This window comes from Dipteris shenzhenensis, chromosome 11 (genome assembly GCF_047967505.1).
Source record: "Dipteris shenzhenensis isolate YYH24624 ecotype China chromosome 11, Dip_SZ_1.0, whole genome shotgun sequence".
Taxonomy (NCBI): domain Eukaryota; kingdom Viridiplantae; phylum Streptophyta; class Polypodiopsida; order Gleicheniales; family Dipteridaceae; genus Dipteris; species Dipteris shenzhenensis.
This window is the reverse complement of record NC_141606.1, coordinates 1532945-1557441: the sequence shown is the minus strand read 5'-3', so window position 1 is coordinate 1557441 and position 24497 is coordinate 1532945. Positions and strand designations below refer to the sequence as shown.

At 40.0% G+C, this 24497-nt stretch overlaps 1 protein-coding gene across 1 annotated transcript; it reads right to left on the bottom strand.

Moving 5' to 3' along the window:
* Positions 1-18885: 18885 nt before the first annotated feature.
* LOC147896464 (putative serine/threonine-protein kinase PBL11) lies at positions 18886-20996 on the bottom strand. Its single transcript, XM_087381971.1, has 4 exons — positions 20211-20996; positions 19806-20096; positions 19599-19715; positions 18886-19503 (listed from the first exon to the last, which is right to left on the bottom strand). Exons 1-4 carry the CDS (start codon positions 20919-20921, stop codon positions 18886-18888), a joined length of 1737 nt encoding a protein of 578 aa, XP_087238097.1. The 5' UTR covers positions 20922-20996.
* Positions 20997-24497: the final 3501 nt, after the last annotated feature.

Genomic DNA, 24497 nt, shown 5'->3' with positions numbered 1-24497 from the left:
CCACTCACGATATGCCAGGGTGACCATTGTGTATTTATGTCACCGACTTGTTAGCTGGAGATGCGGTTGGTACACCGCCCACGAATAATAGCTGGATGACAGCTATCCTTATCTACTCTAGTTTGTGGCTCAGTTAGTATGCCACCTTAGTTAGTTGAGTTTGATTTGAGACCCACATATAGGGTTCTTCTATTTCTTTGTACTAGAGTTCTTTTGGCTTTCACAACTAAGAAGAGGAAAACTGTTTTCAGCCTCCACCTTTGTGTGTATTCCCCCATTTGTGCATGTGAGAAAGCCGCAAGTGAGACTTCTTCCCTCTCTCCCACTATCTTCACATAACTTGCCCGCGCTCATACATAATTACCTATTTCCACTAACAGGGATGTAGAAACTGTGTTCACATGACTCCCCTCACCCACTACGTGTGAAAGCTCTCGTGCTAAAGTCAGAACATGTAGAGATGGATGAGCCTCAACTATACCCATGCATATGGGAAATAGCGAATGGCCAGTATGTTAATAATGGCTATTAGTGCGTGAGAAGACCTGAGCTAATGAATGTAAGTGGATACTTTAGGACATACAACGCTTTCTCCACCAGGAGTAGAGAAGATGGTCTGGCCGATGTTAGGATAGCTCAATGAATGCAAGAGCAGACTGTAATAGTACACGATCGATGGTTTGAAAGTTGTAGGACTAAGAAAAACCACTGGTGCAGTCATAGAGAATGAACACTACAAATAATGTGTCCTTTTGTAGCTGAACTTCCTTTTTCTAATACTGCGAATGCATGGAGAGCGGAATCACTTGCGGGGAGGGAGCACTCGAGGGCTAGGTCCTATCCATATAGAGGGATCTAGAGCCCTGAGGTGGAAGAGATGCGATGTCGGTTGCACACCATAGCCCGAGCTACATACAACCCCTCCACACACATGAGATGGCCTAGGAGCTCACAGAAAACTCTCATAGGGCCGCCTCGATATCACTTATTAAAATGAAAGCCATTGAAAGTGAGCACTGACAAGGAAACTATGTGCTGATGGCTCTATAACTACATTCCCTCGTAGTCTCTTTAAATCTCCCTTATATATGTGCCCACACACTGGGCAATGAAAGCTCCTCACCCTTCAGAGGATATCTGCATGATGTAATACTTTGCTAAAATCTAACCCATAAATCGTGGATATGCTTATATATGGATTTATCATATATGGCTTTATATATGATTTGACAAAGGACCTTGCCATATATGGCTTTATCATACACATAATGGTTTTGGTAGAACTCAAGAAATTTTTTAGAGTTCAGATGTATATCCTAGGTCACATGGTTTCCCCACAACACACTTGTAGTCTTCTATGATGGAAGCGACATAAATTGGAATACAAGAGATTTTGGAGTGTTTCATGAAAGATGGATAGGATTATTGAATTTTGAAGGGTTGATTTGGAGTGAATAAATAGCTTTGATTCTTTTATTTGAGGCCCCTTGAAGTAATAAAGCAAACGATTCTGAATTTTTCAGTGTTATTTGATTGAGGAAGATAGATAAGTAGTTGAATTATAGGATGAACACACACTAGCCTAACCATTATTGGATTAAAAAAATCCCATGACTAATGGTTATGCTTGGCTTTGATTAGCAGGCCTCTTTATGGCACAAGGATCTGATGGCTTTCGGGTATGTGGATCTGCTGCCTGCTCCTTCACTTGGATGCCAGACCATAATGAATGATGAGTAAAAGAGTCCATGACAGAATCATTGCCTTAGATATACAGGAAATCAAAGAACACCCTGAGTCAAATAAATTACTGGTTATGCAACTGTCCATCAATGATTGGTGCATAATCCTTGTAATCAGAAAGGGGAATACAGACAAAATTTTGGAAGTCATTAATCAATTATCTCTATCTTTGGATCAATTGATGGAGGAAGACAATGATGCTCTATTGGAATTTGCTGAGAAATCTCTTGATAATATGAGGAACCTTTTTATATATTCAAATCTCCCTCCCTCGGTTGGGCCCTTGTCCTCAGAGAATTTGGGTCTGAAATGCTTTTCTTTACCAGAAGGGTCCTCCTCCAGCATGACACATCGTAGTTTTTGTGATCTTGAAGGGCTTTCAGAAGATGTCCAAGAAATAATATTCTCATATCAGCTTATGTCTACATCAGTCACTCCAAAGAAGAGTTCTACACATACTTATACTAATCCTTTTTTCCCTTCGCGGGATTTGGAAGCTGAATTGTTGGCATATGATAACAAAGTTTGGAAAATCCACGACATGAATATGTTAGCACCATTTGCACCAGACAAGTGGTTATATTTGGCTGACATTGTTGAATAATAAAAAACATTAAAAATGGAGGCAAAGAAACAGGCACAAAGCTTCAATATTAGCATAATACATAATTATCATCCTCTTTCCAACGTCAGCGTTTGCTATAAGCAGATGCCCCTCCTCTGTGGGAGTTTTTGGGAGGTGTAAGAGCTGGATATTAGAAACGGAAAGAAGGACACCCAAGTATTTGAATGATATCTTCAATGTTGGTCGACCTTATATAAAATGTACATGTTTGGAAGAAAAGATTAATTGTAGAGCTTAGCCATTATGGTTCGATCATGGAATTTGGTACATGCCGCATAATTGACTAGGGTTTTTTCCAAACAAACCATTGAAAGCTGCTTTCAATTCTTTCCTTTTATTTATGAAGGCAAGTCTTATATGTTTTTATACATTGATGCATTTGGTGTAATATCAGCCTTAAATATGACAGTACTAATGTGTGTGACCTTTTGATTTATGAAGGCTAGTGACATGGTTATATTCTGCAAGGCTTCTCTCACATTCCACTACATGAGGGAGCTAGTTTTATCAGCCGTGAAGAATTTGGAGAAGAACACTCTTGCCCAATTACTACCCCAACCATCATTGGGAGTGATGTCATATGGGGAACTCATGCATGATCCCCGGAGACGTTACCTTCCAGAGCATATGGATCTAGAGCAAGGGGCAGATCAACAAGACGCATTGGATATATGAGGGGGGCTAGGGATGCACATCCTATTATTCACCAAGAGACCATTATTCCAGTAAAATGATTGAGTGGCAACCCTCTTCAAAAAGTTCGGTGCATTTGGATAGTCCAAAATCCCAGGTACGACCATCAAATATCCTGAGAGGTGGTAAGACCATGTCATATATTGATATAAAGAGCAAGAACCTTCATGTTTGACATCTACTATATGATGACAAGGATTGATTAATGGTAGGTATGTGTAGCCTGCTTGAGAAGTATCGCGATGTTGCCACATAATAGGAAATCTTTGATGATGAAAGAGAAGAACACTAACCTCTTCATTCATGCACTATTTGATAACCCATTAGTTGAAATGTTTTCAATTAAAAAAGTATTTACAGAATTTCTAGTCCAATACAGAATGTATGACCTGATTGATATCATGAAAGATGTGAGCATTGCTTGGAAGTTTTTTGGTAACCTAGCATCTATACTTTGTAAACCCGGAGTGGTATTTAGGGATGGAGCAAAGATTACATGCCAATGTGAAACTAATACCTTTAAAAAGCTCATTAAAAAAGAATGGGGGTATGTATGCACTATTGATAATGAAATTGTGGAGGAAAATACACTAAAGGAATATATGAAGAAAGGTTTGGGACATATACCTAGAAAACACTTGAGTATTGAAGGGACATTGGACACATTATCTATGATTTGGAACCAAGTAATGATATTAAATCCTTTGTTCTTAGAAATGCTTAACTTGATAGAGAGAAATTTTAAATCATTTTGTAAGGACCACTTGTTGACATTAGTCAAGAGAAAGAAACTATACATTGAAGAAAAAATGGATCCCATGAGAACCCCTCTTGTATCGAGAGAAGTGAGGAGATTAATCACAACCCTTCTTATTACTTCCATAGACAAGTTAGCTTGGATCTCTCTAGATAGATAGATAGATATACATATACATATATCGATATAGATAGATATATATATAAATATAAATAGATATATAGATATATATGTGCATGTAAAAATATGTATATACATATCTACACACACACACACACACACAAAAGAGGGGAGTGGCATGAGAGAGTTAAAATCCACATGTTTGAGTACATATGTGTATGTTTCATTGACACATGTGTGTACACGTCTATGTAAATGTATATATATACACACAAACAATGATGCGTGCCCCGAACTAGTTTGCGTGACATAAAACCCATAATCAAAGAAGGTTTGAGAATGCAAGCCTATAAACACACTATTCAAAATTTTTGGACTTTCTCTCCTGGTTTGGACTTTTTTTTGGAGCATATCTTCTCCACTCAACTTCACTTAGTGAGCTTAAAAATTGGGTTTTTTAGAGCACTAAATGTGTCACTTGTATACAAATATGGCCTTACTAAGCTAAAAAGTCAAGTGGTGACCTCTAATTTTTAAAAAAATGCTCAGTGAAGCTATAATTCCCAAACTTGTGCATGGTGCCCCCATCCAATAGCTATAATAATAATAATAGTAGTCTCCTAACTCTAGTTCAATTTTAACACTAGGAAGTGAAAATATGACACCATATGAAAAGAGTTTGTTGAATTCAACATATAAGTGGTGTATAGATACACCTTTTTTTTTTTTAAAGAGTTTGTTGAATTCAATATATAAGTGGTGTATAGATACACCCTTTTTTTGAAAAACAAACCATACAATAAATTATCTTATTGATGGTGTATAGATACACCATTTGTATGGAAAAAAGCATACAAAACATTATCTTATGCATCTGAATCTCGTTCAAAGTCATCTGATTCATGTAATGTATTTGTGCTTGATGGGTCAAGTCTTGCCAAATGATGTTTAATATGGACACGACTTGGATCAGGGATTGTGATACATTTTTCAACATTGTATCCATGCTTCTTTTTAAAATTTTGTGTCCTCGATTTCTAGCAATGAATAATGCTACTGACTTCCACCTCTGTTAATCCCTCATTATTTGGAACCCGTTCACATTTCTTTTGCAAGCATCCCTCATAGAGTTGTTTTATTGTATATCTTCTTGGGAGATTTTTCAATGGCTTTGGTTCATACCATAAAGCTGTAAATGTTATAGGAGTTCCCTTGTCATCCCTTTCTATCTTAGCAACCTTTGCAACCCAAATTGGGCCACCTTGGTCATCCAACTCTGATCCTGGATCAGATGCCCAAATTGCAACAAATAGACCCTCTTCAATCTCATTACATGGTATAAACTCTGGTAAGGATTTTTCTCCCTTCCTACCACAATATTTTCGAGGTAAAAGGCATTCCTCTGCTTCCTCCATATCTACTAACATATTTATATCTAAAGGAAAACTTGGTGACTTAGCTTGTTCCGGCCAAAAAGATTCACAGTATTCAATGCTCATTAAGTTTTCTTGTCTTTCTAAAGATTGGATAAGTGCTTCAGTTGATTTAATTGTCTCCAAATTCTTAGTTGATTTCTTAGGATATTTCTACATCATACTTTGAAGATATTTAATGAAGGCTTTCAAGCCTTTCATTTCATCTATGTCAAGTGATTTGTTTTTTGCAAGAACAAATCTAGTTTCCTCCAATGGAATTATTCGTTGTGATAAAGCATATGACTCACTCCATAAATGATCTCCATCTATTGAGTAGTGCTTCCATTGCATCACTGGAATATTGTTATGCATGTGAAACCGAAAGTAGTGTGGATTTGTGTGTCCTATTAGGGCATCATCTCTTGTTTGTAAATGTGGCTCTATGAATGCTCTCCAATCTACCATCCTCTCTAAGATAGCCACTTCTTATTCTTCCTTGCAAGAACCTCCAATTTTTTTCCCAATACGAAATAGCATATCCTCCATTGTCAAAACATCCATTGCCTTCAACTCACTAGAGATAACACTGAAGATTTGATCTATGTCTTCATGTGTATGGCCAACAAGAAGAAAGCCAACTTCCACTTCTTCAAATATTTTCAAACCAACCAGCATAGAGCATAAAGCAAATATATATTTATTCTTGTTCTCTCTCCAACAATTATCAGCTTGTATTCGCAATGTGTTAGGTAAACATCCGTGAGCATCTCTGACCTTTCTTATTGCTTTCATGATTGATGTAACAACCTGGTTACTATCATGGTCATGCAAACTATCAATCCATACATCACAAAAGATTCGGTATCCATGTACTAATACTCCACATAAGTGTGTTTTTAGTCCATGTTTGCCCTCCAATGCCGATAGGGTACGTCTATATCGTGGCAAAGTGGTTGTATTCTAGTCCATGCCATCAATGGCGATGCACATGGACTTATCGACATGTGAAATAGCTTCCTCTCTCCAAGAAGCATACAACTTTCGAGCATCCTGCACATGATGTAAATGGATTGATTGCCATTTAATATATCTTCCTCGCTGCTACTCATATTTACTATGTTCAATGGCATTTTTTAATTCATCACATGTCTTACATTTTGACATCCTTTGCCTTGATGGTGTCTTGACATGGCAAAAATCTCTACGCCAAATTTTGTACAAGGTTGATCGTGAAATCATGCTCTCATCTCTGTCTTGTAAAGTTTTATTGACAGTTTCTAGGACGACCTTCTTTGTCATTCCCAAAGGAAGATGTTGTTGGCATTCGACACATAAATCTAGCATTGTTTGTTGAAGATGAGGCTGCGGTAATGCATGCTTCCATGGCATTTAAGCTTGTAGGTATTTCCATGAATTCTTTCACCTCTACCCAGATGGTCCAGTATGTGCCATGTGATAGTCTAGTTAACCATTGATATCCTCGATTGCAAATGGGTCTCCTATTAACCATGGGTTTCATTCTAGGTTTATAGTGCCTTGTGCTCAAATCTTGATTAGTGCCTTGATGAAGAAAGCATGAAAACTCTTGAAGAAGATAGTTATGTCTATTAGGCATTGTCTTACTCCAAATACCAAGGTGTATGGCTGCACAATCATCTTTCCCAACTTTTCTAATGCAAAGTCTCTTGCAACAAACTCGCATAAGCATCCTTTCCATATTCTCCTCGGATAGCATTACTTGTCTCTTTGGTTCTGGAATTGATGCCATGATTCTTTGCCTCTTCACACTCACATACTTTCTTTTTGTAAATAGTGTCTTGCGTTTTCTAGTTGTAAGACCTTAGACCATCAAACCTCGAATCCATTTCCCTTGAATCTTCATCTTTATAATCAAATGTGGGCTTGAGAATTATTTTGATACCTTATAATATCTTGGAAATGGCAATTTGGTAGACATGTTCATTGATGTCAATTTGTTGCCAATGCCTCTTGAATTTTGTGGTTGAACTCTTTCTCCTTTGTAACTCAAGATTCTCCCATCTATATTCTCTGGCATGCTAGCAACAATATTACGAACAACATGACAAGTCTCAGATTCTCTGCCCCTTTTGCCTTGTGTTCGAGTGGTAACATCATGATCACTGTCACTAATATCATCAATTCATGTTATTGCATCACTTATCCCATCGATTTTTGCGTGTGTTTTTCTTTGTGGTCCCATCTTATCATTCTCAACACAAGACAAGTCTTCTATATCAGTAAGCATGTTTGAGTCACTTGCAACACAAGACAAGTCTTCTATACCAGTGAGCCTGTTTGAGTCACTTGCAACATAGGACAAGTCTTCTATACCAGTGAGCCTGTTCCAGTCACTTGCAACACATGACAAGTCTTCTATACCAGTGAGCCTGTTCAAGTAACTTGCAACACAAGACAAGTCTTCTATACCAATGAGTATATTTGAGTCACTTGCAACACAAGAAACCTTTTCTACATCAACATCTATTACTATAATGTCCTCAATACCTGTGAGCATGCCACTATGATACTCTTGATTACTACTATAGCTTCTTATCGATTTGGATCCCATTTGTGTTATAGTCCTTTTCTTTTGATAATATTCTATTGTCTTCCATGACATTGAAGGAAACTGTCTTGGGCAAACTTGATTTCAAGAAAGCTAACCCCCATTTACAAGTACCTATACAGAGAAAACTCTGAGCATAGCCCTTAAAGTTGCCAATTGCTAAAACTTCTCCGGAGCAAGATAACATCTCTACTTTTTCCCCCTCAAAATAAGTTTTCTTGATATCTTGAAAGTATGTCTTTGGAACAATTTCGTCTTGGTCCCAGAGTGTTCTGTGTGCTTGCATATCAAATATGTCACATTGTAAGATATCTCCCAATGTTTCAAAGTCTCCATGTGGATATTTTAAATGTACTTCAAGATTTACAATGTTGGTGATTATCACTACACATCTTCTCTCACCACAATGTTGGAAATGACACACTCACCACAATGTTGGAAATGACACACATTCATAGGATCAAGACTATGAATTCGTCCTAAAGCCACCACTTCATTCTTCTTATATAACACCACATCCATACCCTCTGTTAAGGTGAATACCTGTTTTATGTACAAAAATAGATAAGCAACTCAAAATGAACATAATAAATAATCATTGAGCTTATTATTACTTAATAACTTCTATATCAAAACTAGCAAAGAACGCATTAAACCTAAACCCTACATCCTAAACTTTAAACAATTAATACCAAAGCATCTTAACCACCGTAAATCCTAAACTTTAAACATTTCATTCCTAAACCCTAAACCCTAAACCCTAAATCCTAAACTCCTAAACAATAAATCCTAAACTTTAAACCCTAAATTCTAAATCCTAAACCCTAAATCCTAAATCTTAAATCCTAAACCCCAAACCCTAAACCCTAATCCTAAAATACAACCAAAATTTGATGAATTTTTTTAATTTGTGCAACAAGTTGGATATAATTTTTCTTATTTGTGCAACAATTTGATATACAGTTGGGGAATATATCCAACCTGTTGCACAACTCAAGAATTTTCTTAATTTGTGCAAGGTTGGATATACCCCCCAACCTATTGCTCAAGCAATAAGTTGGGGGGTATATCCAACCTGTTGCACAAGTCAAGAAAATTCTTGACTTGTGCAACAGGTTGGATATACCCCCCAACCTGTTGCTTGAGCAATAGGTTGGGGTCACCCCAACCGAGGCCTGTTGTTGGATATATCCCCCAACCTGTTGCTCAACACCTATTGCTTGAGCAACAGGTTGGGGGGTATATCCAATCTATTGCACAAATCAAGAAAATTCTCGATTTGTGCAACAGGTTGGATATTACCCCCAACCTGGGAGGTATATCCAACTTGTTGCACAAATCAAGAAAATTCCTTGATTTTTGCAATAGGTTGAGTGCACCATTAACCTATTCCACTTGCAACAAGTTGGGGTATATATCAAACCTATTGCACAAATTGAAAAAAATCATTAAATTTTGATTGTATTTTAGGGTTAGGGTTTAGGGTTTAGTATTTAGGGTTAAGGATTTAGGGCTTAGGATTTAAGATTTAGTGTTTAGGGTTTCGAGTTTATGATTATGTTTTTAGGGTTTAGGGTTTAGGATTTAGGGTTTAGGGTTTAGGATTTAGGGTTTAGAATCTAGGGTTTAGGGTTTAGGATTTAGCATTTAGGGTTTATGATTATTGTTTTAGGGTTAAGGATTTAGGATTTAGGTTTTAGGTTTTAGGGTTTAGGGTTTAGTATATAAGATCATGAGCTTAGAGTCTAAAATCTAGGGTTTATGATTGAAAATTAGGTTTTAGAATTTAAGTTATAGGGGTTAGGGTTTAAGGTTTAGGGTTTATGGATTATAACTGTTATATAAGTTTAAGAGCTTAGATTGTATAACCTAAGATTTAGGGAACTTTAGGATTTAAGATTTAAGTATAAGATTTAAGGTATATAGACTATATAAAATATGCATTCCAAAGTATTTAGTTTAGATATATATAGACTATATGTTATATGCTTTCCAAAGTGTTTTGTTTATAGGTACGATCCTTTGCAAAGGCTTTACTTTAAGTAAGTATAAGTCTATCCAGTCAAAGTATCCTACTGATTAGGGATAAGCACGTAGGCTAAAAGCACACCGATTCATATTTTCTTACATTCATGTTGCATGGTGTATTAGAAGGTACGATCCTTTGTAAAGGCTTTACTTTAAGTAATTATAAGTCTACCTAGTCAAAGTATCCCACTGATAAGGGACAAGTACATAGTCTAAAAGCACACCGTCAAAGTATCCCACTAATTACGGACAAGTACATAGTCTAAAAGCACACCGATTCATATTTTCTTACATTCATGCTGCATGGTGTATCAGAAGAAATATTCAGAAGAAATATGTATTCGATATCATGGATACCATGGATATCCAGTGGTTGCTAAAGTAAAAAAATAATATGGATGCAATAATACTGTAGTTTTGTGCAAAGCCTTAAACAAAGTTTAAGGCTTTTGCAAAGTATTACACATAGTAACAAAGATAAGTAAGTATGCTAAACCTCTTCTAGATTCTATGGTTTTAAATGCCTACCTTACAAATACATTATCTAATTTTTCATTCTTCGACTAACTAACAAGTATTATACACATGGAAGAAAAGCATACATGCTAAAAGTACGTGTGTAAAAATTAATATTTAGATTAATTCAATTCTTTGATAGACTACTTTTTAAAATTGAAAGGTTATTAGTATATAATCTACATAATTTTAAATGTTATTAATGTATAATATTAATATTTTATATATTTATTTAAATTTATATAATAATTATATTATATTTATATTAGTTTTTAAGTTAATAATATATAGAATAGCAATATATTCACTAATTCTTCATTGTTTTAAGAATAAGTATTATATAAAGAACATATGCTAGAAGACCTCCCTTTCAAGTTATATTTTTTTAATTAATGTATTTATATATTTATTTATATAATAATTATATAATTTTTATATTAATTTATAGATTAAAATATGTATTTTTAGCAAAATTGTATTTTAACATTCGTTAATAAAAATTTATTATATTATGGAGTAAAAATATTATAAATGGATTTCTTATATTAATAAAGTGTCGTGAGAAGAGTTTTTTAGAAAGATTTATGATTAAATTTTGTTTTGAAGTTGTTACGTACGCAATAGGTAGGGAGGTTTGAGTGGTTTTGAGGTTGAGAGAAATTTGTAATAAAGTGTCATGAGAAGAGTTTTTTGGAGAGATTTATGATTAAATTGTTTTGAAGTTATTGCGTACACAATAGGTAGGGAGCTTTGAGTGGTTTTGAGGTTGAGAGAGAAATTTGTAATAGATTGTTTTTTTTTATTGAGGAGTTTTTTGGAGAGATTTATGATTAAATTTTGTTTTAAAGTTGTTACGTACGTAATAGGTAGGTAGGTTTGAGTGGTTTTGAGGTTGAGAGAGAAATTTGTAATAGATTGTTTTTTTTTTGTTGAGGAGTTTTTTGGAGAGATTTATGATTAAATTTTAATTTAAAGTTGTTGCGTACGCAATAGGTAGGGAGGTTTGAGTGGTTTTGAGGTTGAGAGAGAAATTTATAATAGATTTTTTTTTTTTGAAAAAATTGTTGTATGCCCAATAGGCTAAGAGAAATTTTTAAAATTAGGTTGTGAGAGTTTGAGGTAAAGAGAAAAATTTGTGGGAAAAAAGATTTAATGCAAAAATGGTTATTTGAAGTTGTTGCGTACACACAAGTTTTTGAGAAAAGAATCAAATTTGAAAAAAAATTCAAATTTACAAAAACTTGATTCTTAGAAGTTCTTGTATACACAATAGGATAGAAATGAACTCACCTCTTGCAACATTTTGAAAATTTTTTAGAATCCTGCAACAGGTTGATGAGAGGGGAGAAGCGTGGAGTGTAAAAGAATGATCTTTGAATGAAAGAGAGAATGAAGAATGTTCTACTTATAGTGAACCTAAAAGAACTAAAAAAACCCTTAAAAACTAAAAAAAGCTGACTTGACCTAAAAGCTACCCATTTCCTATAAAACTCTACTTCTCACTCTCTCTCACAACTTTCCTAGAGCTCCTCCACCACCTCTCCACCCAGGTACTCCCTCTCTCTCCTCCCTTCCTCCTGCTTCCCATCCCCTCTCCTCCCGCTTCCTCTCTCCCCTCCCTTTCCCTCTCCTCCCGCTTCGTCCCTCCCCTCCCTTGCCCTCCCCTCCCCCTCCTTTCCCCTCTCCTCCCCCTTCTTCTCCCACTTCCTCTCTCCTCTCCCTTCCCCTCTCCTCCCGCTTCCCCCCTCCCTCCTCCTGCTTCCTCTCCTCCCCTTCCCCTCCCTTTCCCTCTTCTCCCCGTCCTCCCCCTTCCCCTTCCCCTCGCTTCCCTTCTTTCCTCCCCTCTCCTCCCGCTTCCCCCTCCTCACCAGCCCCTCCCTTCCCTGCTGGCCCTCCCTTCCCCTCCCCCTTCCTGTCGGCCCCTCCCTTCCCCGCCGGCTCTCCCTTCCCCGCCTCCCCTTGCCCCTTCCTCGCCTCCCCCTCCCCGTCGACCGCTCCCTTCCCCTCCCCCTTCCCCACCTTCCGACGGCCCTCCCTTCCCCTCCCCCTCCCCAGTGGCCCCTCCCTTCCCCGCCTCCCCCTCCCCGTCGCAAGCGGGAGGGAGGGAGGGGAGGGGGCCGATGGAAGGGGGAGGCAGGGAAGGAGGAGGGGAGGCGGGGAAGGGGTGACGGGAGGGCGAGAGGGTGGGAGGAGAGGAGGGAGGGGGCGAAGGGGGAGGGGAGGCGGGGAGGGGGCCGACAAGAGGGGGAGGCAAGGAAGGGGGAGGGGAGGCAGGGAAGGGGCAATGGGAGGGCGGGAGGAGAGAAGGGAGGGAGGGAGGAGAGGAGGGAGGGGGGGTTAATACCCCCAACCTGTTGTGTGCGCAACAGCTTTAATACCCCCAACCTGTTGCGTGCGCAACAGGTTGGGGGGGTTAACCCCCCCCACCCTCCTCTCCTCCCCCCCCTCCTCGCCCTCCCTTCCCCGCCTCCCCTCCCCCTTCCCCGCCTCCCCCTCCCGCCGACTGTTAACCCCCCCTCCCTCCTCTCCTCCCGCCCTCCCATCGCCCCCTCCCCGCTCCCCCTTCCCCGCCGCCCCTCCCGTCGGCCCCCTCCCTTCCTCCCTTCGCTCCCTTCCCCTCTCTACTCCCTTCCCCTCTCCTCCCACTTCCCCCCCTCTTCTCCCTCTTTTTTAAGGCGGGGAGTGGTGAGGAGGATGGGAGGGGAGGGAGGAGGGAGAGGAGAGGGCAGACGGAAGGGAGGAGGCAGGCGGGGAGGCAGGAGGGAGGAGGGAGAGGAGGTAGGCAGGGAGGTGGGAGGGAGGAGGGACAGGAGGCAGGCAAGGAGGCGAGAGGGCGGGGAGGGTGTAGACGGGAGGGGGAGGCGGGAGGGAGGGGAGGGGGCCAGCGGGAGGGCACAGACGGGAGGGGGAGGCAGGAAAGAGGAAGGGAGAGGCGGGATGGCGGGGAGGCGGGAGGAGAGGAGGGGGTTGACCCCCAACCTGTTGCTAACCCCCCCTCCCCTACCCTAAGCCCCCAAAGGGGCTTTAAATTTTTATTTTATTTTTAAAAGACCAAAAAATTTAATTTAGTTTAACTTAAAAAAGAAAAAAAAGATGAAAAAATTTAATTAACTTAATTTATTTTAAAAATATAAATAAAACTTAAAAATTTTTAAAAAAATTAAATTAAATTTTAAATATAAAAATAAATTAATTAATTAAAATAAAATAATTAAAAAAAGATGAAAAAAATAAATTAATTTAATTTAATTTTAAAATGTTTAAAAATCAAAAATAAATAAAACTTAAAACAATATTTAATTAGAAATTTATTTAATATTTTGAGTTTGAAAATCATTGTAATTCTCATTTTTTATTTTTGATTGTTTTTCAGAAAACTATGGCTTCCAGTTTTGGTTTGAAGGTGTCTTTCAAATACCTTGAACATGCATGGTATTTTATGGAGCGCAAATCAAGGTATTTTTTGGTGATCACTGCAGAAGTTGTGTACAAAGGGAAGAATGACGAGGTGGTTTACAAGTTATGAGTTACACACAAGCACTTCTTGAAGCCCCTTTCAGATTCAATTGAGGGATCCCAAGAATTACTTGGTGCCTTAGAAGCATTGAAGAAAATGTGGGATGCATTTCCAAGTGGTGGTATTGTACCTCCAGCAGCAGTAAGTGCAACAGTAAGTACGCCATCTATAATATGTAACCCTCAAGTTGTACCATTAATATCTGTGGCGATAACTACGGTAACTCCGACAAGAGTAACTACAATATCTGTAGCAGTAACTACAGTATCTCCAACTGTACCTACACCATCGACTGCTGCAACTACAGAAACAAGGAGTGATCGTGGAGGAGATTCAAGTTCTACCACTATTCCCAGAAAGAGAGCAAAAATAACTCCTACTTCACGTGCAGATGATTCAAGTGTAGGTTATTTAAAACCACGCGAAAAATTGGATAGCGATGAATAGGAGGATCCACAAGAAGAAGATACAAGTCTCAAAGACTTTTCTATAAGTGTGGCAGACTTACATCCTCCAAAGGATGAGGGGTACATTTGGGGATTTTCACAATTCAGCGTGGCCACAATGCTTATTGATCGAGCATCATTGTTCACAAATCAAAGAAAGCTAGATAAGACATTTGCACGCAAATTTTATGAAGATACGAGGAAAACAAGAACTCCAGTTGCCACTAATATCACTCTTCGTCCTATGGCATTTAAGAGACTTCAAGAAGATGATCCTATATTGCCTGATGTCACATTTCAAAAGCGCGTGGACTTTCTTGATGCTTTTGAGAACTTTAGAAGGAGTGACTTTGTTCATGGAGAGGCTTTGTACCAAAGCCGATATGGGACTGACATCAAGAAGAGATACATGATGGCAAAGAATAGATTCTTGGAAAGATGCAGGTTTGAGCCCATTGATGGGCAACACTTTTGTGAAGCTTACAAGATCGCCCTTGATGAGGGAAGAAAAGGAAACTTGCCACAGATTGAGAGGATGGAAAAGTTTCAACGAGTCATTTGTCATGTATGCATATTTAACGATGACTCAAAGTACATTCTAGAATCAAAAAGGCTGAATTCTACTCCATTTAGGTTGAAAAAAGGCTCTTCTCTTTTTGAGATCTTGATAAAGGCAAGGGAGTTATGGGTGGGTTGTGGAAAGCCACAAACAGTGAAGGGCAGGAGACCTACATCGAGTAGATGGCAAAGAGGACTCGGTTCTATAGATGCTTGAAAGGTGTGGTAAGCAATACGCAAGGCATACCAAGTAATAAGGTTGAGGCAAAGGATTTGAACACTGCCGTTGCAAGATACAGGGATATTACTTGCATTGTCTTCCACGAGAACTCAGTGTTTCAGAGCATGGTGGATGTTTGCCAAGCATATGAAACAGGGAAGATATCCTTTGAGGCACCATAGCACACTGCAACTCAAAGGAAAGAAATGCTTCTTTGGAAAGAAGAGCCAGCATAGCAACTTGGATGAAGTGGTCACCCGAATAATTCAAAGTGAGGCTGCTCTCTCGGCACTATTGTTTTTATTGAAATCTGATGATGAGTTAGCTGGCAAGTCAATTGATGTGGATAAGAAGAAAGCACTTAGCCTAGGTCAACTCCTTGATAAGACATGGGCTAGAAAGTGGTTGGCTTCAATGGATGCAGATGCCACACCAACAAATGATCTAAGAGCTTAAATGCCAAAGGGTGTTGAGACAGAATATATGGACATCAAGAAAAAGGCCTTGCAATCCACTGCCTAAGGTAGAGCAATTGGTGGTTTAGATGATGGTTCTCCATTCAGCTTCTCCTATGATATCCTGCTATCAGAGAATGATACAAAATTTACACACATCAATGGCATTGATACAGAGCATTTCATAACAATGAGCGGTCATGCTTGGGAGAAGCCATGCATATTTTTCATAGATGAATTGCAAGACCTTGCAGTGTCATGGATAGTTGAACTTGTGCGGTTTATCGTAGAAGGTCCTATGACAGATAAGAAAAGATTAACGTTGGTCCTATTCATGACAGAATCACAAAAAGGGATGCCTTGTATGCGAATTTGACATCTGCATTTGGATATGATTGTCTTGGAAGGTACTGCCATTCAGGAAAGGCCTACGTAATCATATGACTGTCTTGGAAGGTACTGCCATTCAAGTCTTGCAGCCTTTCCTGATGTGCTTCTTATCCAGGGGTGGTGGCAATCTAATCAAAATTCCTTTAAGGACTCTCGAGCTTCATTACTTTAAGGACAATAAGGTTAAGCTTGATGTAGCAATGGTGGATTACAGAAAGCCGATGGATCCTCATGTGATACTAGAGATGACAAAGAATTTACTGAATGATGGGTGGGAAGTAGCATTGTATCGAATGGGTTTTGCTTATGAGAAATTGCTATGCCAAGGTAGAAATGTAAATGTCATTGATACCCCCCATCAAATTGAGTTCTTTGACACATATTACAGTTGCACTACCTTCTTTGAAGAGGAAAATGTCAAAGAAGAGGGTAGTGAGAAAAATGTCGAAGATGAGGGTAGTGAGTCTGAGGGTGATGATTCTAGCTCAGGTGATGATGAGGATGAAGGCTCTGCATCCGATGACTTATGCCAAGAAGAAATCCACACAAAGAATAAGGGTGATCAATTATCAACTAGAGTCAAGGAGGTTCCACTCATTGTACGAGAAGGTTCCACTCATTGTACGAGAAGGCTCGCAGTAGCAAGAAGTAGTAGTACAGCATGTCACAGGAAAAGGTAAGGCTAAAGAGGTGGAAGCATTTCCTTGAAATTAAAAGTGAGGAAGGCACCCTTGATCTTGGGTGAAGGACATGCAAGTGAATCAAGCAAGGAAGCCTTACTCAAAGAAGGTATGGACGAGGCAAAGCATGACTAGGAGGAGTTACCAGGAGGCATAGATGGTTCTTCAACCATGACCTTACAGACTCCAGAGTAGCCTACTAGTCAGGAACCTAGTAGCCAGGTCCCTACTCACCAAGAACTTGGTCATGAGACTCTAGAGCAGCCTACTAGTCAAGTGCTTGGAACTGAAGAGCAAACTACTGAGGACCTTGCTACTGAGACTCCAGTCTTAGAGCAGCCTATTAGTCAGGACCCTGGTAGTCAAGGGCCTGGCATTGAGGACATTGGTACTGAGTAACATGATGGCTGATGGCTTTGTAATCACAAGTTTTGAACTTCTATGTAAAGCGAATATCTAATAAAAAGTTTACTACTTTTTTTATTTCTTTACTCTCATTATTGTGTGTAAAGATTGTTTATGAGGTCCATTTTATACTTAATGGTGTATTCTAAACTTTATGTCAAATGTATTTTTATAGTTAAGGGTGTTTTTTAATACCAAGTAAGGTGTATATGTACACCACTTACACATAAAAGGATTTATCTACACTACCTTTCTAAGGGGTTTATGTACACCACCTTTCTAAAAGAAATGGTCATAAAGGTGTGTGCACACCACTTATATATAAAGGTGTTTATTTGCACCACCTTTCTAAGAGAATTGGTCATCTATTATTGGTCATCTATTGATGTTCTTAGGTTATAGTAGCTCAATTCACAAGAAGTTATGAAGATGTTTATGTAGACCACCTTTGTAAGAGATTTGGTTATGCATTGATGTTTTTAGTACTTAATCATCAAATCTTTTGTTTTGAGTTGTCAAATCTAGTTCAAAAAACAACATTACTAGTATATTCAAAATTTTTGGACTGTTTTTTAGTCCATTTCTCAAATTGGACTTTACACAAGTCCAAAAATTTTGAATAGTGTGTTTATAGTAGATGAACAAACTGCAACAAATAGCCATGGCAAAGAGGAGACTACCAACATGTGGCACTACAAGGACCAAGTTAATACAACAATCGATAAGGTAGTGAATAAACACACACACACACACACAGCATTGAGCATTCTGTGCATTGATCAATGGGAGCCTCCAACCACTGCTTCAGAATGGGCTACAAGAGTGAGGGCTAATCTAAAAAATTTGGTGCTTAGGAGGACAAGCACATGAGATAGTCGGGAAACAAGCTTACAATATTGCTTGTTTGGCGGATCTCTGCTTGATCCTTAAATTTAATCCTTGGATTTTATACACACAACATTCAAGTAGTAATGCTGTAAAGTTTACATAGAACAAATAAGTTGAGCATATCCATATTTTGTTGTGACTATATGCCCATCATTTCCCACCAAAAAAGATGTCCTTTACCTATACATCATCTTGGGAATCTTGCAAGGATCTTAACCAAAGCAAATTTGCAACAATAGCAAAGGCATAGGCGGCTATAGCTAGAGGTGGGAGGGGTGGATCCCAAAGTGAAAGCAAGGGAGAAAAGGTAAGGGACATGGAGAGAAAGGACGAATAACGCAAAGAAGGTTCTGATATAAGGAATAAAGTATCTAAAGGGGAGAACGAGAGAGAGAGAGAGAGAGAGAGAGAGAGAGAGAGAGAGAGAGAGAGCATGTGGTATGTGATCCATGTTGTTGACTCTTTTGCTCCATAGCATGTTGATGCAAGTAGAAAGTGTGTCCTCTCTTTAGCACAGCAATCCATACCTTGATGTTCAAAAGGCTAGACAACAACACCTGCCACTATAAATTCATATCTTCTCTATATATCTCTACCTCTATGCTCCTAAATTTATAAGGTTGCACTCAAAGGTGCCACCCTCAAAAAGGAAACAAGAAATAAAGAAGAAAGGAAGAAGGTTTCCTTGGATTCCATTTGGGTAAGCTTGAATTACTAAAAAATGAGTTTCTCAAAATTATACTTCTGCAAGCTTAATCCTTAGAATTGTGCAAATGTTATTTCACAATTTCGCTAGATTCCTTACTTGAGTTAAAGTCCATTATGATAGGGGGCATTTGATTTCATTGTACCCTATAGTCCCTTGGTGCACAAAGCTGACAAGAAAGAGAGCGACCTAATGGAGGAGGCCGATAATCTTTAGAGGCAGTTTGCATGATGTCTTCCGAGAAAAAGCCATAGCCAGATCGAGGGTGAGCTACAGAGTGTCTGGCTGTGCCAAAAAGAAAGCTGATGAAGAAGAAGCGAGTCCCAGTCTTGTGTGATTCCGATGCAGCCAAGACAGAGCTTGCATTGTAGCTCTTGGATCTGAAGCTGTGACGGACGTTGGAAGATGACGAAGAAACGGGCATTGAGCTCAGAGCCAATACCAGTTCCCTCATGCTCGGCCTTGCTGACGGATCCTCCGACATGCATCGCAACGCCAGGTCCGCCACTGCCTTGGCATTTTTCGTCGGATAACGCCCTTTCAACTCCGGATCCATCACCAGATACAACTTCTTGACGTCCATCAACGAAGCCTTGGCCCATTGCAACACGTTCCTCTCCTCCTCTGGAAATAGCTCGTCCATGTTTTGCCTGCCTGTCAGTAGCTCCAGTAGCACCACTCCGAAGCTCCAAACATTGCTCTTTGGCGACAACTGATCAAACGCGCGAGTCTCCGGAGCCGAATATGCTTCATCCTGCAAAGCCATGGAGGGAGGGCAATTGATGTCCATCCCGATTCCCAGCCAGAAGCAAGAGGCAAGGAAAACAATAAATTTCCAAGGCAGTTTACCTCGGCCGACGCTGGAACTGAGCCAGGGAGCTCCCCTGCGAAACCGTAATCAGAAAGCTTCGCATTGAAATTTTCATCTACTTGAATGTTGGAAGTCCTGAAGCTCCTGTACAGAATCTGCGACACAACAAACAATTTCTTCAAGACTAATCCATCTTTCCAAAGCAGCAACAGTGTGCACTAATTTATCTTAACAAGGCGCCTAACCTGTCTGGGTGCCCTCTCGTGCAAGAACGCCAACCCTTGAGCAGCTCCTCTGGCGATTTTCAATCTTGTAGCCCAGTCCAAAGGCCCCTTCTCCACTCTTCCATACAACAGACCGTCGAGGCTTCCGTTCGCAGTATGCTCATAAACCAAGAGTCGCTCCTGCGAGAGATTGGCGTTCTTATCTTGCGGTGTGGACGAATGATCCTCCGCAGAGAAGCCGACAACTTTGCACAGGTTAGAGTGTGAAAATCGCGCGAGCGATCTCACTTCACCCTTCCATTTTCTGAGACTCTGCTTGGAATTCAACAGCATTGCAATGAGCAAAAGGAAGGTCTTCCACAATCGAGGGCAACCGGCCCCCTACCACCACAATGCTTCACACAAACACATCGCAGAGAGCCTTACGAGAGAGCGAGCTCGTGTAAGCCGCGTCACTGCTACCTCCAGCGTCTGCTCGTTTTCAACTATATTCGTCATGACTATGGCGCGGAATACAGACCCAGGGCCTCCGTCTCTGATCCAGAACTCGGGCGCGAAATTCTGGCACGCCCCTGCAAGCTCCTCCAGCGAGAATTCCCTGAGAACAGCGCCGCTGTCGCCCGGCGGAGGAAGAGGCAGAGGTTGACAAGGAGCAGCACTGGAACATGCGCAGGCCGCAAACGTAGAGGCAGCACCTTCAGGCATAGCAGAAGAGCTGGTGCACTGATTGCTCTTGGCGGAAGACGAGGTAGAACCTGCAGGAGAGAAATTGGAACAAGAAGAGGCTGTGGATGAACCCGATTGCGAAGACACATCATCTGGTGGCAAAGGCAGTGGGAAACGATGGTCTGAGCTCCGCATTGCGAGGTCGGAGCCACAAGAACGGGCACAGCGTAGCTGCTGATGGTGATCGTGGCAAGCGTTCCCTTTAGGAGGAGCAGACCGAGGGCGAGGATGACTCCTGGTCAGTGTGGAGGCGTTGTGGAGTGCTCGAGCTCTAAAACTCGTCATGGCATTTGCAGCCGTGGTTGATGATGGAGCTCCGCCTGGTTCGCCATGCAGCAAACTCTTCAAGGACGTAGGATGCATGTGCGGTGAAGCTGTGCGGCCCTTGTGGTGAGCAGAGAAGCACCCCATCCATCTAAGGAAGCTAAGCAAGCATGGCACGAGAGAGGGGAAAATTGAAGGCACGGTGAGCAAAAACAGCAACAATTCAAGGAGAATGAGAAGGAGAAGGGGGGAAGAAGGGGGGATTCAAAAGCTTGGAGAAGTGGGCAAGTAACCATAATTACTGCAAGCATTACTCGACTTTTCTTTTTTTAATAGCAGCCCAGCAACACGGCCACGGTCTGCGGTCCTGGTCGTCGCTTATAAGTGTTTCCATCTCTCAGCACGTATTACATGCCCGCCAACACGTGCCTGTTAAGGCTTCTTGGCATTGTTGCTACCAAGTAAAAACCTCCTCTCTCTCTCTCTCGTGTATAAGCCATCCTTCCCCACCAAGTTTTGTAAAACCCGTGTGGGTCTTGGTGGTTGAGGCTCTGGTTCATGTCGTGGTGTGTGTGTGTTCGATCCCTGCGGATCGCTTTGAATAAGCTTGTTAAGGCTTTTTGGCATTGTTGCTACAAAGTAAAAAACTCCTCTCTCTCTCTCTCTCTCTCTCTCACCATATTGAAATGCAAACTTTTACACATTTGCTCGCCTTGCCTTGGAATTTGGACCATCTTCTCCTCGACTCCTGCGTCCTCGGTCTGCCTCGTCAAGGTCGCTGCTCGCAGTCTTTACCGAGGCAATTTTATCGGCAAAATGTTCACCCGAGGCTTTTTTGACCTACAGAGTGTCCACCTGCTCACAGCTGACCTTGACGGAATGGAAGGTGCATTGGTTGGCATAGCAAGCTCCCGACTACCGCCGGTCGCCTGTATGCCTCCCAATGCACCTTCCCTACCCCATCTCGTCCCTGTCCACCCAAGGCCAAGGAAGTACTAGTGGCATTAGCACAACAAAACCAACATGAGAATTGCTATATTGGAGCTAGCCTCCCAAGTCTAAAGTGAATACAATCGGCGCTCCATAAATGTGCTCAGTTCGAGTCATAAAGTGGAGACTCCAACTTAACAATGCGACCAATACAAAATAATGAAGGCAGATGGAGAATTTGCCTCACCAATACATTCCAACAAGCGCCTTGGGATGGGTAGAAGGAGGCCCTGCTCACTCGAGCATTTCTTTTGTAAAATCAACATCCTATCAATTCATTGTCAATCTCTTTACTAATTTTCCCATGTCACTAATGTGTCAATGCTACTAGATGCATCCTTCCTCAAACCTCCCCCCCCCCACACACACGCACACACTCACACCCATGGCCACCTACAAAGGGATATCCTAGGCTAATATGTAGAAAAGGAGCATCCCGAGGAATTCATATGTTCTCAACCAACTCGAGTGTGCAAACACCCAAACTGCCTGAGCTTTTGCTACTCCACATCCTTCCTCATATAGTCCCTCAAATCTTAACATTAGTGAAAATCCCAAAGTTGACCAATCCTTTCACATATGTGAACATTGCTCACCAATGCCACCAACTACCACTAAGCATTTTTACTTATGTGAAAGGCCTCCCTAAGCCTTTCACTCTTCCACAAGGTCCATACCACTATCCTTGTAACTAATGGAATCACCTTTTCCATACTTAAGCACATAGCCCACCATCGTCACACATCACATATGAGATGGTAATGTTTGTTATAAATTGTCCATCCCTCTTAATACTCTTGTCACTCCTCTATTTGACACAACAAACCCAGCTCTACATTAGATTGAAAAACTCATGTGGTCTACTAACATGTTGTAATGACTTTATTGGACTATCCATTTAAGGAAAAGGCATATGCTCACACAAAATAGCATAAAAAGAATACCCATAGCGCAGATGACAAGAACCCCACCATCTCATGTCATGCAAACACAATGAGACCACAAAGGTACTCTTTATTTCCATCCTCCACCCTAGCGATGCAGACTTTTTTTACATCTATGGGTAGGGCCTATTAAAAAGAATACTCTCAAGCATTCATGGAACGCATTAACTTTTAGTTTATTGGCATGGAGAAGCACTTACAAGGGTGTCATCAAACAATAACTAAAATAATTGAAAGTACTAAAGGTGCACAAAAAACTTTGTACATCCAAATTAAGTATTGAAAGAATAACTTGAAGGACGGACCCTCGGGGGAGTCACTCATGATATGTAACCCTATCACTTGAGTTCAGATGGGTTTTTATTAATTCCATTACTTACAAATTTATATATACATAAGGCAATAAATTAAGACTTAAAAGTTAATATACAAAAGGGGTTTTTATATTCAAAAAGTTCCATAAGCTCCCAACATGCAACATGGACATTTTAGGTAGAGTGCTTTATGTCATGGGACATTTGGAATAATATTGTTGGCATTTTCATTTTGCAATGAATAGGCACTCTTCATGTATTTTCTTGAATTGTAGATGTTGTTCTCTCTATTTCTCTCCTTGGCCTTTGCACCTAGATGGTACACTTCTTTGCTTACATTGATCTCTAATCTTGATGAACATCATTGGGCTTGCATTACGATGTTCTTCACTCCATTTATACTATTGGACTTGGTGCCTTCTTTTTTATCTTGGAAGTGCAATTAGCTACAGCTGCATCTATATTCTCAAACTTGTATACTTTCTCATTACATCATAGCTTGCCTATGAGTGCCTCAAGAGTTAAATAGGATTTTTAAGAAAGCAAATTTGAAATGTTTCCTCCTTTAAAATAAATCTTGTTGCTTAAACCAAGAGTGCATCATGACTTTTCAAGGCTATCCTAATTTTAATATCTATTGATGTTAGAAGTTTTGGAGACTATACTATTCATATCTAAGCCCCACATGTATAGGTTACAAAAATTTGGAATCCAACTAGAAGAAGTGATCCTATTCCACATGCACACACACACACACACACATTGTTTGTGGACACATACGAGCTTACACACATATGTATAATTTGATAAACTTGAGTTTATGTTTTAGAAACAATTTATTAGCAAGAAATTATAATTATGTCAAAAAAGTGGTGCTAATTAATACTATCTAGGAGTTATGACCTACAGGTAAATGTGGTAGGATATGGTTAGTGATACATTTGGTGGATATAAACGAGAAATTTGGTGACGAGGTCTAAATAATGACAAGGCCTCACACTTTTTTGAACACACAATTGGCTTGGGATGACATTCTTTTATATATGAGTTTCCTTAAGCCCAACAATTTTAGTTACCATGGCTTATGTGATATTTAATTGTTATTGCTAACTAGGGTCTATTCCTTTTCTAAACAATATTGCTTTACGTCAGAATAAGTTGGGTAGTACATTATATGCTTTTTCCCTTAATCCCATGGTAGTAATTGAAATGGTGAAAAGCTATTGGATTGGCTAAAAAGATTGATCAAATAATCATCTCTTTACATGACTAGGCTAGACCATTAAAAGAAAAGATGGCCTCTCATTCAAACATGTGTCCATGTTGGAACCCTTAGATTTCTTGCAAACCAAGGGTTGTAGAGCCTTTTCTTTTAAGAATTCTCCACCCTTTTTCCTCTCTTTTGGAGGCTTCATGCATAGCTATTGAATGAGCATTTTCTATGTCTACCTTCAGAGTCTAGAGTCTACGAGTTT

Bases quoted from the DNA above. Each gene is read 5' to 3' on its own strand.
- LOC147896464 (XM_087381971.1), bottom strand. From the start codon at position 20,921: ATGGGGTGCTTCTCTGCTCACCACAAGGGCCGCACAGCTTCACCGCAC. The intron at 20,097-20,210 runs GTAAGGCTCTCT...AATTCCAAGCAG, and splicing joins TTACACGAGCTCGCTCTCTC to AGTCTCAGAAAATGGAAGGG. The intron at 19,716-19,805 runs GTTAGGCGCCTT...GTTGTGTCGCAG, and splicing joins ACGAGAGGGCACCCAGACAG to ATTCTGTACAGGAGCTTCAG.